At 39.0% G+C, this 13,902-nt stretch overlaps 2 protein-coding genes across 2 annotated transcripts in view; one reads left to right on the plus strand and one right to left on the minus strand.

Moving 5' to 3' along the window:
• STX18 (syntaxin 18) overlaps positions 1-1,040 on the plus strand; it is a 144,463-nt gene extending 143,423 nt beyond the window's left edge. Inside the window, exon 12 of the mRNA XM_072620210.1 lies at positions 99-1,040. Within this exon, the coding sequence (XP_072476311.1) occupies positions 99-111 (13 nt within the window). The 3' untranslated portion in view covers positions 112-1,040. The remainder of the gene's footprint in view (positions 1-98) is intronic.
• Positions 1,041-2,143: 1,103 nt separating this feature from the next.
• NSG1 (neuronal vesicle trafficking associated 1) overlaps positions 2,144-13,902 on the minus strand; it is a 35,076-nt gene continuing 23,317 nt past the window's right edge. Inside the window, exons 4-5 of the mRNA XM_072620212.1 lie at positions 10,894-11,004; positions 2,144-2,430 (exon numbers count right to left, since the gene is read on the minus strand). Coding sequence (XP_072476313.1) covers positions 2,230-2,430; positions 10,894-11,004 — 312 coding nt within the window. The 3' untranslated portion in view covers positions 2,144-2,229. The remainder of the gene's footprint in view (positions 2,431-10,893; positions 11,005-13,902) is intronic.

Below are 13,902 nucleotides of genomic sequence, written 5' to 3' on the forward strand. Positions count from 1 at the left end.
AGGCATAAATTCATAAACAAGAACTAGTAACTTAAGGTAGGTGCTGTTTTTTGACTGCCACTTGAATAGAAATATCACACTGTATGCTTTTATGACAGGGCTGGCAGGTAGTTCACATTAGGCTCAATCTGCTATTATGTTCAGAGGAGTTCTTTGTACAGAGAAGATCTGCATGTGAAGTCCTGGGCCTACTTTTGTCCCTCAGCAGATGGCTGCCTAAAGAGTAGAAATTTGGATTAATTATTGATTGAAAGAGCAAACGTCTGTGATGCACTCTGTGTAGGCCACGCTATGACAAGAAGCCTTGCCTTGTCTCAGCATCTTAATGTCACCTTTGTAAATGTGTTGATGTAATTTGTTCTTCCATAATGTTTGGAAAATGCATGTGGTCTCTTGAAACAGATAGTAGGCAACCAGTGATGTCCTTATTGTACTTTATTTACACAGAGTGAAAATGTCAAAAGTCACATGCAAATGAAGTTACCTTCAATAAAGTATATAATCTACTAGAAAATGCAAACATGGTTCATTTTAATCATGTGTTTACATGGATTTGAGTTCTTTTTATGCAGGAAAACTTTTGGCACATAATTTATTGCTTTTTATGCATTCCACACAGCTTACTGACTTTTACAGTACATAACTGTTCAGTGAACACTCATTGTATGTTTGGTACTTAAAACGGTAGAATTAAGAAAGCATGGTCCTTGTTTAGAAACATCTTGATAATAAAATATATTTGTCTTAGAAGAAAATTAAGGAACCTAGGGTAGGATTGACCATGCTCACCATGTTTGTTTGACTGTTAAGTCTGGGAAAATAACCTTCTACTGTTTGCTGTTTATTTTGGTTATCTACTAAAAAAAACAATGAAACTTTTGACATGTCCACTAGAGATAGCACATTCAAAATAACATGGAGGAAAAAAGTTGTGAATATTTTTTATATTTAATTGTTTTACACATTTATTTTATCTAACTGGCAATTTTGTAAACATATATTTGATGTTCAGAATAAAATTGAAATATGATTTTCTTACAGAGATTGTGAAGTGAAATTTCCTAACAGAACTTGCAGATACAGCACTATCTCCATGTTCTCTTTAACCTGTTCCTTATATCTTGGGGGTTATTATACCTGGTCTCCCAGTTTTTGCAGTTGCGAAATTCAAAAAGCTTGGATTAAAACAGCCACCACATTTTTTTTTCTCCCTCCCCAACCCACTCCCAACACCTGTAGTATTTCTTAATTAACTTGCAAATAGTAAAATCAGTGCAGATCCATTTCTAATGGAATATAAAAATGAACCACTGTGAATGAACGCTTCCTTTCCTATCAGATAAATTACAGAGTGGACTATCTACAAAAAAAAAAAAAAAAAGGGTTTCCTCACTGTCCAGGAGGGGCACCCTAGAGGCCACTTCTAAACAGAACACCCTTCATCTCCCAAATGCATTTACGCCATCCAAATACACTCATAATGAAATGTGTTCATGCTTTTTAGTAGTAATCACATGTGGGTTTCATTTCACCTCTTTACCAAGGTGCCAAAACCACTGGGGAAATGCAGTGATGTTCTGTTGATAGTGGTAAGAAAACCCCAATGAACATGCCTTGTTGCAGAGAACCTCATCATCACAAGTCAACTGCAAGGGAGGAAATGTGATAAATAGACCACCTGATGAATTTTTTCCCCTCAGGTCTCTAAACCAGGCATTACTGGATGACCTCGGTGTCAGCATTGTTATCATTGAATTTGAGCTGGAAAGAAGTTTTAAGCTCAGCTAACTCTTAGCTGAACAAGAGATCACTCTAGCTATGGCTGTGGTGTTCAGTTTGCAAAACAACAAAGTGACTAAAAATATATGTATCAATTGAGACAAGTAAAATGCATGATTTGTCCGAAGTCCCAAACCCTGGCAAATCCACTGTACATTTATTTTCTGACAACATCCAGTCAATCTCAGGCCATATCTAAATTAGCTAACTGAAGATTTCTGAAAGTGGGGAATGGCATCAGAGCTTTGTAAGCAGTGCTGATACGCACTTGGTTTTATGCCCATGAATGTTCTGCAGCAAGTTTTATTTGCAAAGCAATATCAGCAAACAGAAGCAGTTGCACCATAAATGAATAACCTCTAAATTATCCATAATTATATTTAATGAAATGTTCCTTTAAGTCCCTTTGTTACCTTCAAATGACATATTGGAAATAATGGGCCTATCCCACTAAGCTGATTTCTCAGCAGCTTCCGTCTCCTGTTCTGACAGCTTCTCCTCTGACAGCACCGACATCCACGGAGACACTGAGCGAGTGATGGTTTGCTTAGCCAAGTTGTAGTGGTTTATGACTGTGTAAAATTTCCCACGGGCATTGGAGTCTTGTTCCGAGTAATAGTTCTCTAATCCTGCCGGAATGCATTGATTATTCTGAAAGAAAAACAAATAATTTAAACTCAACCTTTTATCTCAGAACAGACACATGTTGCTGAACTTCCATCACAGTTTCTTATATCTGTCCTGTCCTTTGTCTTCCAACTGCCATCCACCTAGCCCAGAGTATCATTTCACTCTCCTGGACTAATGCAGCGCTCCCACTCCAACCTCTCCCCTCTCCAGTCTCTCCTTCCAGCACTACCACATTCATCTTTCCTATACACAGATCTGAACATGTCACTTTTTGAATAATAACCCAGAAGAAAACTCCACCTCCTCAATAGCTTCTATCTGTTACCTAAGGAATGAAATCCAAACTTCACCTTAACAAAGCCCTCTACAATATGCTGCCACCCTGCTTTTCTTGTCATATCTCTTACTGATGCATGTATCTTAAAGTTTCCCATCAACCTGAAATGCCCTCCTTCCCATTCTTTTGAAATCTTATTTATCCACTAAAACTCAAATGCCCCCTTTGCAAGAAGCAGATGGTGATGCAATAGAAAGAGTGCTGGGCCTGGAGTCTGGTTCAGATGGAATTCTAAATTCAAATGAGCTTCAAACAACTTACTAGCTATGTGACTAACCCCACCCCCCTCCCCTGCGTCCCCTCCTATCAAGTCACTTAATCTCAGTATGCCTCAATTTCCCCAGCTGTAAAATGGGGATGAAGCTAATAATTGTATCTACCTCCTACAGTTGTTGCAAGGGTTGAATAAGATATTTGTAAAGCATTTATCAAAGTTCATGGTGCTTAGTAAATACATGCTTATTTCCTTCCTTCCTAATCCATACCCCTCCCCAACTGGAAATGAACTTTTTTCTTTAGACTTTACATTAGCACTTTCTCCTTGCCATATTATATTACTTCTTTGTGTACATGCTTCATATCTCTTAAAAATTATCAGCTCCATTAAAACAGAGACTGTGTCGTATTTATCTTTGTATCTCCCTGCACATAACTAGATTTAAAAATGCTGAATTGAATTTGAAACTTGATACTAGCAATATATTTCACTGCTGCTCGGTGGCGGGGTGGATAGAGCACTGAGTTGGGGAATCGGGAAAACTTATCTTCCCAACTTCAAATCTAGCCTTAGACACTAGCTGTGTGACCTCGGCAAGTCATTTCACTCTGTTTTTCACAGTTCCTTATGAGTAAATGGAGCTGGCAAAACCACTCTAGTATCTCTGCCAAGAAAACCCCAGATAGGGTCACGCAGAATCAGACACAACTGAAAGATAACTGCACAGTCACATTGATGGCAGTGCTTTATAGAACAAAGCGCTGCTTTGCCATAAGATCAGTTCAAGGCAGGGGTAATGATAACCTAACCAGAAAATCACTGTGGGTTCAAGCTGTTGAGAATAGTGAGCCAGCAGGAAAAAACAGTAGACTTAGAGTCAGAAGACTTTGGTTCAAATCGCAACCCTCGTCCTTACTGGTTGTATGACCTTGGATGGTGACCCAGCCTTGTTAAACTTGTTGGGTTAACCTGTTAGCCTCCTCTGTAAAGTTAGAGCATTGGCCTAAATGAGACCAAAGTCCCCTCTAGCTCTAAAATCCCATGCAGTAAATTAATGATAAATTAAACTCATAGAATTTCCTTAACAAAATAGGTCACTCAGCTTGAGGAAATACAAGGCATCATTCATTTCATCTTTTTTTCTTAACAGTCCATTATCTTCACATGCCTCAGGGTCAGTGATGATTGTACCATACTGTACATGTAGGAGATGGGAACAGATGAATACTTATTCTAGAACATGCCCAGGAAATTTCATTTTGTTTGTTTGTTGTTGTTTTTCAGTCATTTCAGTCATGTCCTACTCTTTGTGATCCCATTGAGGTTTTTCTTGGCAGATACTGGAGTGGTCTGCCATTTACTTCTCCAGTTTATCTTACAGATGAGGAAACTGAGGCAAACAGAGTTAAGTGACTTGCCTAGGGTCACACAGCTAAGTAAGTGTCTGAGGCTGGGTCTGAACTCAGGAAAGTAAGTCTTCCTGATTCCTAGCCCAATGCTCTATCCACTGGACCACCTAGCTACATTTTATAGCTAAATCTTTATTTGAATCTGTTTTCCCTTTATCTTTCCTCAAAGCAGTGTATAGATTCAGCGAGCCCCCTGGTGGGCTTCTGATCCTTGAGGTTTTACCATCAATTCTTGCCCCATTCCCTATTTGTGTAGATAAGTAAGAAGGATTGAATTACTTGACCCTTGCTGAACACTTTTCCACATGATGAGGCAAAACTTGACATACCACAGATCTTGGACATGAAACTAATGAGGCAATTAACTGTCATCTGCAACATGAGTAGAAGGAAAGAAATCCCAAAAAATATTTTTCTAAAATTGGCCATTGGCCAACTAGTCAACAGTAGATACCGCATTGACTTTAGCCTAGGGCTGTCTTCATTTGCCAAGTGAGATAATAACTGTAAAGGATTTAGTAGTGTCTGGCACATAGTAAGTATTGTATAAATAAATGCTTATTCACTCTCTCTACCCCTTCCCTCTGGGGAAGAAGTCAAAACAAGGCTGGATTTGGAATTAGGACACCCAGGGTTCAAATCCCAGCACTTACTTATCCTTATAGAATGACTTTTAGCAAATAAGTTATTCTGTTATAAATAATCAAATTAAGTACAAAGGACGTATGAAGAAAGGCACTACCTGCATCCAGAGAACAAACTGATAGACAGATGTATAGAGTAATTTTACATATGTACACCTACACATCCATACATATATACATACACGTGTGTGTACACACACACCCATTTGTGTCTAATGGTCACCATCCCTAAGGTGGGAAAAGGGTTGGGTTGAGGGAAGAAAAAAAGAAATTGACATGATAATTTTCTTTTATATTTAAAAGAAAAAGTAAGTTCCACCTAGTAGATTTGCAATTTCATGTACAATCATCTTTTTTACTGTTTTATGTTGTGAAATACTTGTTTTATTCCATAAATTAAAAATAAAATTTAAAATAAAGAAATTTATGTTGAATCCAATTGAACAATTGAATTGAGGAGAGGATTACGCAAAAAGACTGAAACAAGAAAAGCTGGGGAATAAGAAGGTCACAGTGTGGGTCACAGGGTCATAGATGGAGAACTGGCAGAAAGCCCAAAGGTCATCTAGGACAACCTCATTTCAAGGTGAGGAAATTCAGACCTGGCAAGGGTAAGTGACTTGTTCAAGGTAAAAGGTCACTTGGAATTAGAACAGGTAGCTCTGAAATAACAATAACTCACATTAGCACTTTATTATTTATAAAGAACTCTACATATATTATTTCATTTGATTCTTCTAATACCACCAGACCCAGTTTTTGCTGCTCTGAATTGGATTTCCAAACGCCTAGGAGCACACCACCTTCTTGTCCTATCATCATTCACACCTTGAGAAACCCTTAGCCTTGGATTACTCTCATCTCTTTCATTCATTCCTACTTGTATACCACTGGAAGTCAGGAAAGCATTTTGACTAGCTTCGTTATGAATTTGGTATCTAATCTCAGTGGGGTCCTCTTTCCAAGAAGGTGATCTTTCAACTCCTAAGTGCTCATCCCACTCATCAGAATGACTGCTCCAAACACTCTTTTCTCCTCAAGACTCTCACCACACACCCATTTCCCTAACCCTCTCAGTTAAAGAACTCACTTTATACTTGAACCTAAGAAAATGGAAGTCATTTGCCACAAATTCTTCTCCCCTTTTTATACTTCACTGTACCCTTTACTGTCTTCTCCCTCATTCCAGTCTCTGATGAAGAGGTAGTAGGGTCTTTTTCCTTGTCAGTACCAGCTCCTCTTCCTTTATATGTACCACTGACTGTATCACCTATTTTCTCCAGCAAATTGCCCCCACTACTATCCCCCTTCATTCTCTCTAATTTTGTCTCTTGTTATCTACTTGACGCTTCCCAGAAGTCTACAAACATGTCTAAGTCTCTATATTTAAAAAAATTTCTTTCTCCGTGTGTGTGTGTGTGTGTGTATGTATAGAAAGAGAGAGAGATACACACATACACACCATATCTATTCCCAACTAGCTATCATCCTTCTCAGCCAAGCTCTACCTACATTTAATGCCTCTCTTTCTCTAAACCCTCTGCAATTTGGCTTCCAAATTCATCATTCAAATGAAACAATCCAGAGAACATCTTAATCATCTCTTAATTAACCAACCTGGATGGTCTTTTCTCAGTCCTCATCCTTTTTGACTTTTTTGCAGCATTTGATAAGTATCCCATTGAGTTAGGCTTTCATCAAAGTCATAAATAAAAGTGTTGAATAGAATAACGCCAAGGCCAACGACATTACAGATCTGAGGTACCCCACTAGATACCACCCTCCAAGTTGAAGTCAATTAATCAATACACTTTGGGTTTGGTCAGTCAAATACAACTAGTGCTGATTCTATCTAACTATACTGTATCATTCAGCCCACATTTCTCTGTCTTATCCATAAGACGGACAAGTCCTGAGGATTTTTGAAGAAATGGTTCTTCATTAGTTGTGTTCTGTCTGTAGGTGGTATGGATTCCTGTGTCTTCTAATACAGCAGAAGTGACACTGAGAAAGAAGGTTTAGCATCCATTCTGAATTTTTAACAACACATTGTGCCATAGGGGGCAGCTAGGAGGTACAGCACCCTGGAGTCAGGTAGACCCGAGTTCAAATCTAGCCTCCGATACTAGTTCCATGACCCTGGGTAAGATAATTAACCTCTGATTGCCTCAGGTTCCTCATCTGCAAAACGGGGATAATAATAGCACCTTCCTCCCTAGGTTGTTTTGAGGATCAGTGGCATCATAATTATAAAGCACTTAGCACAATGCCTGGCATGCAGTAGATGCCATATAAATGCTAGTTATTATTACTGTCAATAATGGAGTTATTGTAGTTTTTCCCTTAACAGGAAACCAAAAAATGGGAGAAGGCATATGAACCCCATCTAGAATAGAAGGGATTTAGGATTAGATCTAAAATAGGTTTTGGAATTAACAGTTGTGTCTTTTAGTTATTCACCTAAACATTACCGTTTACTACACATGTAAAGTGTAGAGTCAGTCTCTGTAGCTCTCTGGACCTCATAGGATTGTAGAATCACAGATTAAGAACTTAGTGGTCATAAATCTAATCCCAGGTGAAAAGAATGAGTCACAAAAAGGTGAAGGGACCTGCCCAGGATCACTGTTAGAAAATGTCTTAAGGACAGGATTTGAACCCAGGGCTTCCTAATTCCAAATCCCAGTGCCCCATCCACTACATCATGTTCTTGTCTGTAAAATATGGAAGTTGGACTTGAAATCACAGGTTTTGCTTCAACTCTAGATCTCTAATGCTGCAATCATACTTTTTACCAAATGTTTTATTATGTTTCCCTTGCTTTTCCAATACCACTATTTTTCAACTTTAGCTTGTTTTGAATGGATAAGGGGGAGAACTGGTTTATTCCTCACCAGGCCAGAAGAGTTCAAGGATTTCCAAATTCTCCAAGGCTAGTTATGGAAAGGGAATCAGTGAAAGAGTTAGCGTAGCCTTTCATCAAGAACAGATAATACCAGACTAACTGTATTTCCCTTTGGGGCAAGATTACTAACTAGTAGATGGTGAGAGTGTTGTGGAGAGAGTCTACCTAAACTTTAGTAAAGGTTTTAATAGAGTATCTCATACTGTCCTCATAGAGGAGATGGAAAGATATGGAGTCTGGACAATAATAATTATGGTTGGGTGTATTCAGAACTGAATGGATGGCTTGAAGTCAATGAGCATTCATTAATGATTCAATGACCATAGAGCAGCAGGTCTCCAATGGCCTATCCTAGGGATCTTGGCCATGGAACATCTTTGTTAATGATTTGGATAAAGACACTGAGAGATGCTTATCCAATGAACAAATGACAGACATAAAGCTGAGAGAGATAAACCAGCGCACCAAATGAAAGAATGAGGATCCCCAAAGATCTTCACAAGTTAGAGCATGGGGCTGAATCTAATGAGATGAAATTCCATAAGGATAAATGTAACGTCTCTCTTTAGTACAAAAAAAAAATCAGCACCACAAGTACAGGGTAAGGAAGCTATAATTAGAACAACATGATTGTTCTGAAAAAAAAAATTGGGAGTTTTAGTGGACTATACCGTTCGGTGTGAGTGTGGTGCGCATAGCCCCTGAGAATGTTGTACTGCATTCTGCACACGTCAGCCCTCATCTGGAACCCTATGTTCAGCTCTGGGCACCAGAGTTTAAGAAGCTCATTGGGAAGCTCAAGGATGTCCGTAGGAGGACTTCCAGGATATTAAAGAACCTTGAGTTCACACCATTTGAAATTTGGTTGGGATGTTTAGCCTGTAGAAGGAATGACGCAGTAGCTGCAGGATGGCTGTGTTTAAGTATCTGAAAGGCTGTGTGTAGCAGAGAAACCAGACTCTTTCCTTTGGAACTGGAGGTAAAAGCAGGAAAAATGAGTGAAAGTTGCAAAGACGTTAATTTAGGCTCGATGTCAGGACACTGTTGCTAGCACTTAGAGCTGTCCAAAAGTGGAAACAGCAGCCTTGAGAGGAGCAGTCCTCAGTAGAGGCTGGACAAGTGCTTGTCACTTATGGAATAGTAGGGAATCTCTCTGACTATGAGTTGCACCAGATGGCCACTGACATCCCTTCCAACTCACAAAGTATGTGGCTACAGTTCTCAGAAAGAACCTCAGAATCCATGCTGCCATTTTGCTGCCAAAGGCATTTATTGATGGGTAGACAGCCATGTCTTTTACTTTTTTTGCATGCCTTATGCCCCTAGCACACAGTAATACTCAATAAACCTTTTCTGACTAAACACCGATCGTGAGAATGCCTACATCCCTGGCCATCTGTCTCTCTTCTGTGCCATACATTTCCTTCCTAGCTCCCCTTTCAGGTTTTTACTCTTCTTAAAATATATTTATAACTTATACCTGTATCACTCAGCTCAAGAACATATGAAAGAAATTTGTATGAAAACTCCTTTGATGTGTGTGTACATACCACATTAAAAAAAGACAGGTAGTAACCTGCACAAACTCTTCCTTACAATTAATAGTGACCATTGCTAGCTGTTGGTATCTAATATCCTCCTAATTTACTGTTAGACTTGGGTTTAAATCTTTTCTCTGTCAACCATGTGACTGACTAAATAATTGGGGTCAGGAAGACTTGGGTTCCAATCCCTCTTCCAACACTTAAATTATGACCATGGGCAAGTAACTACCACTTTGGCTTTCAGCTTCTTCATATGTAAATTAGAGATTCCTCTAATACCTGTAGACTCTACCATGCCAGGGTTATTGCGAGGTCCAAATGAGATAATGTATGTAAGTCACTTTACTAACTGTAGAGTGCCATATAAGTGTCAGTTATTATTATTAAACAACTTCCCCAAGCCTATGTTCCTCATCTGTAAAATGAGAATATTTTACCTCTCTGTCTCAAGGGATCTTACAAGGACCAAGTGAAATAATGGATTTGAAAATGCTTTGAGAATTGTAAAGGACAATACAAATTTATGACATTCTTATTTTCACAGTTATTACAAGATTGTAAGCTCTTTGAAGGAAAGAATTTGTTTCATAGCTGGGTCCCCAGCACGGCACACAGGCATCTGATAACTGTTTGTTGAATTAAGTTAGAACTACATATTATCTTTAGAATATAGGGCATAGAATAAACTTTAGAAAATGGGGTTCAAACCCCACCTCTAGTACTTCTTATACATGCAATCCTGGTCAAAGCATTTCCTTTCTCTGGGCCTGTTTCCTTGTTTATAAATAAGAGGGTTGAACCAGATTTCCTCCAGTTCCCCCTTAAAGTTCCAAAAATCCTATGCTCTTATCCAATTCCTTCATTAGCCAGAGAAGAAATATAAGTCCTAGAGAGAGAAATGATTTAGCCAGCATCGTGTAGTGGAAAAGATGGAATTAGAAGTTGAGGTCTTCTATATCTTAGTGTAATGCACGTTTCTGTATTTCAGACCAACTACTAAATCTAAATGATTTATTTCAGTTAGTCCTAACATTCAATTTATATGTCCTCTCCACCAAGGTTTGAGAATTTTAAGTACGTAAGAAATTCATCCAGTTTATTTAACAAACATTTATTAAACAGCTATTTGTGCTAAGCTCTAGTGATACCAAGGCAAAATTAAATAGATCCTGTCTTCAAAGAGTTTATATTCCAAAATGTTCCATCAGTGTAGCATAACTGTGCCAAAGTAACAAAAGATTCCCCCAAATACAAGTCAGAAGAGAGGAACAGCTTCCAAATGGGGAACAATCCCCATGGTCCTATCTCTTCAGGGAAAAAAAAATATATGCTTAAATTGAAAACAATATTGATCATTGACTGAACTTGGGTTTTACGCACACCAGATTTGGGAAAGAGAGAAGTACAGCAAGTGACATATTGCTTTACCTTAAAAACAAATCCTTCTGGACAAGTGTGATCATACTTGTAAACCTTGTAGACCACCAGAAAAACAACACAGGTCAGGAATGCCAAGGCAAACAGGACCAGGACTGTCACCTGCAAAGAGAAACAAGGAGATGAGAAGACGTCATTTGTCATTTGGGCTTGTACATTTACTGCTTGATTCTCTTTTACTATCAACAGCTGCAGTGAGGCATCATAGAATCTCATCATAGAGTTGTAAAGGACCTCAGAAGCTATCTAGTATAAAGTACCTGAACTGGAATTTCCTCTATAAGATCCCTGATGAATGGTCTTCCAATCTTTCCTTGAAGGCTTCCATCATTTGGGAAGCAGCATGATAGAGTGGAGAGGCAGATCATTTCAGTAGGAGTCAGGAACCTTGGGCTTTTGTGTCCTTGCCTTGCCACTTACCATGTGACCTTGAGCAAGCTTCAGCCTCTGAGATTTAGTTTCCCTATCTATAAAACTGAGACAATAACACTTGCACTATCTATCTTACATGGCTTTTGAATGCTGAATGAGATAATGCATGGGAAAACCTTGCACATTCTAAAGCAGCATACACATGTGAGTGACTATTATTACTGACAATAACAACTCACATCTGTAGAGCAAGCTCTTTTTCTCACAGTGACTCAGAAAGGACACTACGGCTTAAAGCAGAATTTAGGCAGTCTGCCTAGGTTGAGACATCAGGCTTTGTGCAACTCAAACAGTGACCAGAATCCAGCCCAAGGTCATAGAACAGTTCAACTGCAGAAACTATGAAAATCATGAAAAAGTTTAAAGAAAGGTGTTTAAGGAATAGGTATGCATCTGTTTATTGACACCTATATGGAAAATCTTCCTCTGAAGTCTCAATGTGATATGGAGGTGGCCCTGAGTTCCTGAAAGCTGTTCAAATTAAGTGTAAGAGCTGGCAGAACCTTCCAAGTTGAAAAGGCTTTGAGTATAGGCCTGGTGAAAGACTGTCAATCTCTCACCCAAGAACTAGGCTAACTATGGATGTAGAAGCTCATCACCAAAGATCTGGCTGCAAGATAACAAATTTTGTTGATTACAGCAACTCATGAAACCTTCTGCTAAGGCATTGAAACTGGTGCCCGTACTGATTATATAATGGATGTTTTGAAGTATTCCTTAACAGGTTTTCAGGGAGTCATGAACTTTAAACATAATCCAGTCTACTTCCCATATTTTATAGTGCAATATAGTTACAGTTAAAGAAATTGGGGCTCAAAGATGGGAAGAAATATGCCCAATGGTTTTGTAATAGCAAAGCCAGAATCAGAATGTAAGATACCTGACTCCCAGTTCAGGGCTCATTCTTCTACACCCTGCTACCTCTCAGGTAATGCGTTACCATAGAAAGGCCATTGTAGTCACCTTTTTTTCCTCAAAATGTCTCAAGGAACTTAATCATAGAATTAGAATCCAATTTTTCCTCCCCTCTATCCCTAGCAACACAAGCATCACCTCCAGGTGCAGTTAATTAACTGGTCAGCAGGGGACGATGTCTCTGGCCCCAGAAATTCAACAGACAGGCAGCTTCCCAGAACAGTTGCCATAGAAACAAATGAAACCTGGGATTAAAAATCAAGCTAGAACACCAAAGGTAACACCACTGGTACTCTAAAATAAGCCAGATTTTTAACAAAGGCGAGTCAATTAAATTATTTGAGGCTTAGTTTCCTTTATGTGTCAAACAGGTCCTACTTTGCATCAAATGAGATAAGGGAGGGAGTGTATCATGGTGGAAAAAGCACAGGATGAAGGGAACAGAAAACCCAAATTCGAGTGGCCAGCGAGGTGGATAAAGTGCTGAGCCTGAAGTCAGGAGGACCTGAGTTCAAATCTGGTCCTGAATACTAGCTGTGTGACCTTGGGCAAGTCACTTAACCTCTGTTTGCTTCAATTTCCTCTTCTGAAAAATGTGAATAATAACACCACCTACTTCTCAAGGTTGTTATGAGGACAAAATGAGATGATATTTGTAAAGCATTTATCACAGTGCCTGGAACATATTGGTTATTATAGAAATGTTAGCCATTGTTATTAGCGATAACTTTGCTGCTTTATTGGCAAATCATTTTGCCTCTCTGGGCCTCAGTTTCCTTCTCTGTCAAATGAAAATGACGGGACTTGAAAAACCATAAGTCTTTTCCATGTTTAGTAATCAAATTCTAGCTATATACAATTTGTTAGAAGCATAAACAGACCTAAATCTGCTATCTTGGAATGCCTTAAGTTAACTTTTAGAATCATCAGTACTTGACACAATTATTTAATTATTTATCCTGTCTGGAAGCAATATCAAGTCACATTTATGTAGGAAATCTATCCAAGGAAAAACTATCAACAGCTGGTAGAGGCCTGTCTTCCCAAAGGACAGAAGAATGTACAGACACAGGAAGAGGAGTTCAGGATAAGGGGAGCTTTATTTATAAGGAAGGTCGTTTCTGTTTGTCCTTCATTCTGACATCAGGAAGGTGATGCCATGACATGCAAGTGAATTGGGTTTAAGTGAGGGAAGGCTGTGCAAAGTCACCAGCCTCACTTTCTCCTCCAGAGTCATGTGGGTCCAGTGGCAAGATATAGATCAGGAAGACTGGAGATGACCCAGGCCACAGTGGGGGATCTAGGCCTTTTTAACTAAGGTCTTTAACAGGTCTCATTTTGTCAAAGGCAACACCCACGCAATGATTAAGGCTAAATAAGAAATGAGGCAGAGAAGAGTAGTAGTAAAAAATAATAATAGTAAAAAAAAAAAAAATAGCAATATATCTGGTAGGAGAAGACCGTCAGGGTTTCTGGCCAAAACGGAGACAATAGCTATTCACACTCACTCTGAGAGCTGAATACTAAACTCTTATCAAATGGAACCCTTGAGGGTAGAGATCACAGGGCAGTGACAGATCATTTGCCACGGGATATACAACAGAACAGCTCCTAAAAGCCATATTTAGCCCTTAAATAATTGCTGCTCTAACT

Source organism: Notamacropus eugenii, chromosome 6, assembly GCF_028372415.1.
Source record: "Notamacropus eugenii isolate mMacEug1 chromosome 6, mMacEug1.pri_v2, whole genome shotgun sequence".
Taxonomy (NCBI): Eukaryota; Metazoa; Chordata; class Mammalia; order Diprotodontia; family Macropodidae; genus Notamacropus; species Notamacropus eugenii.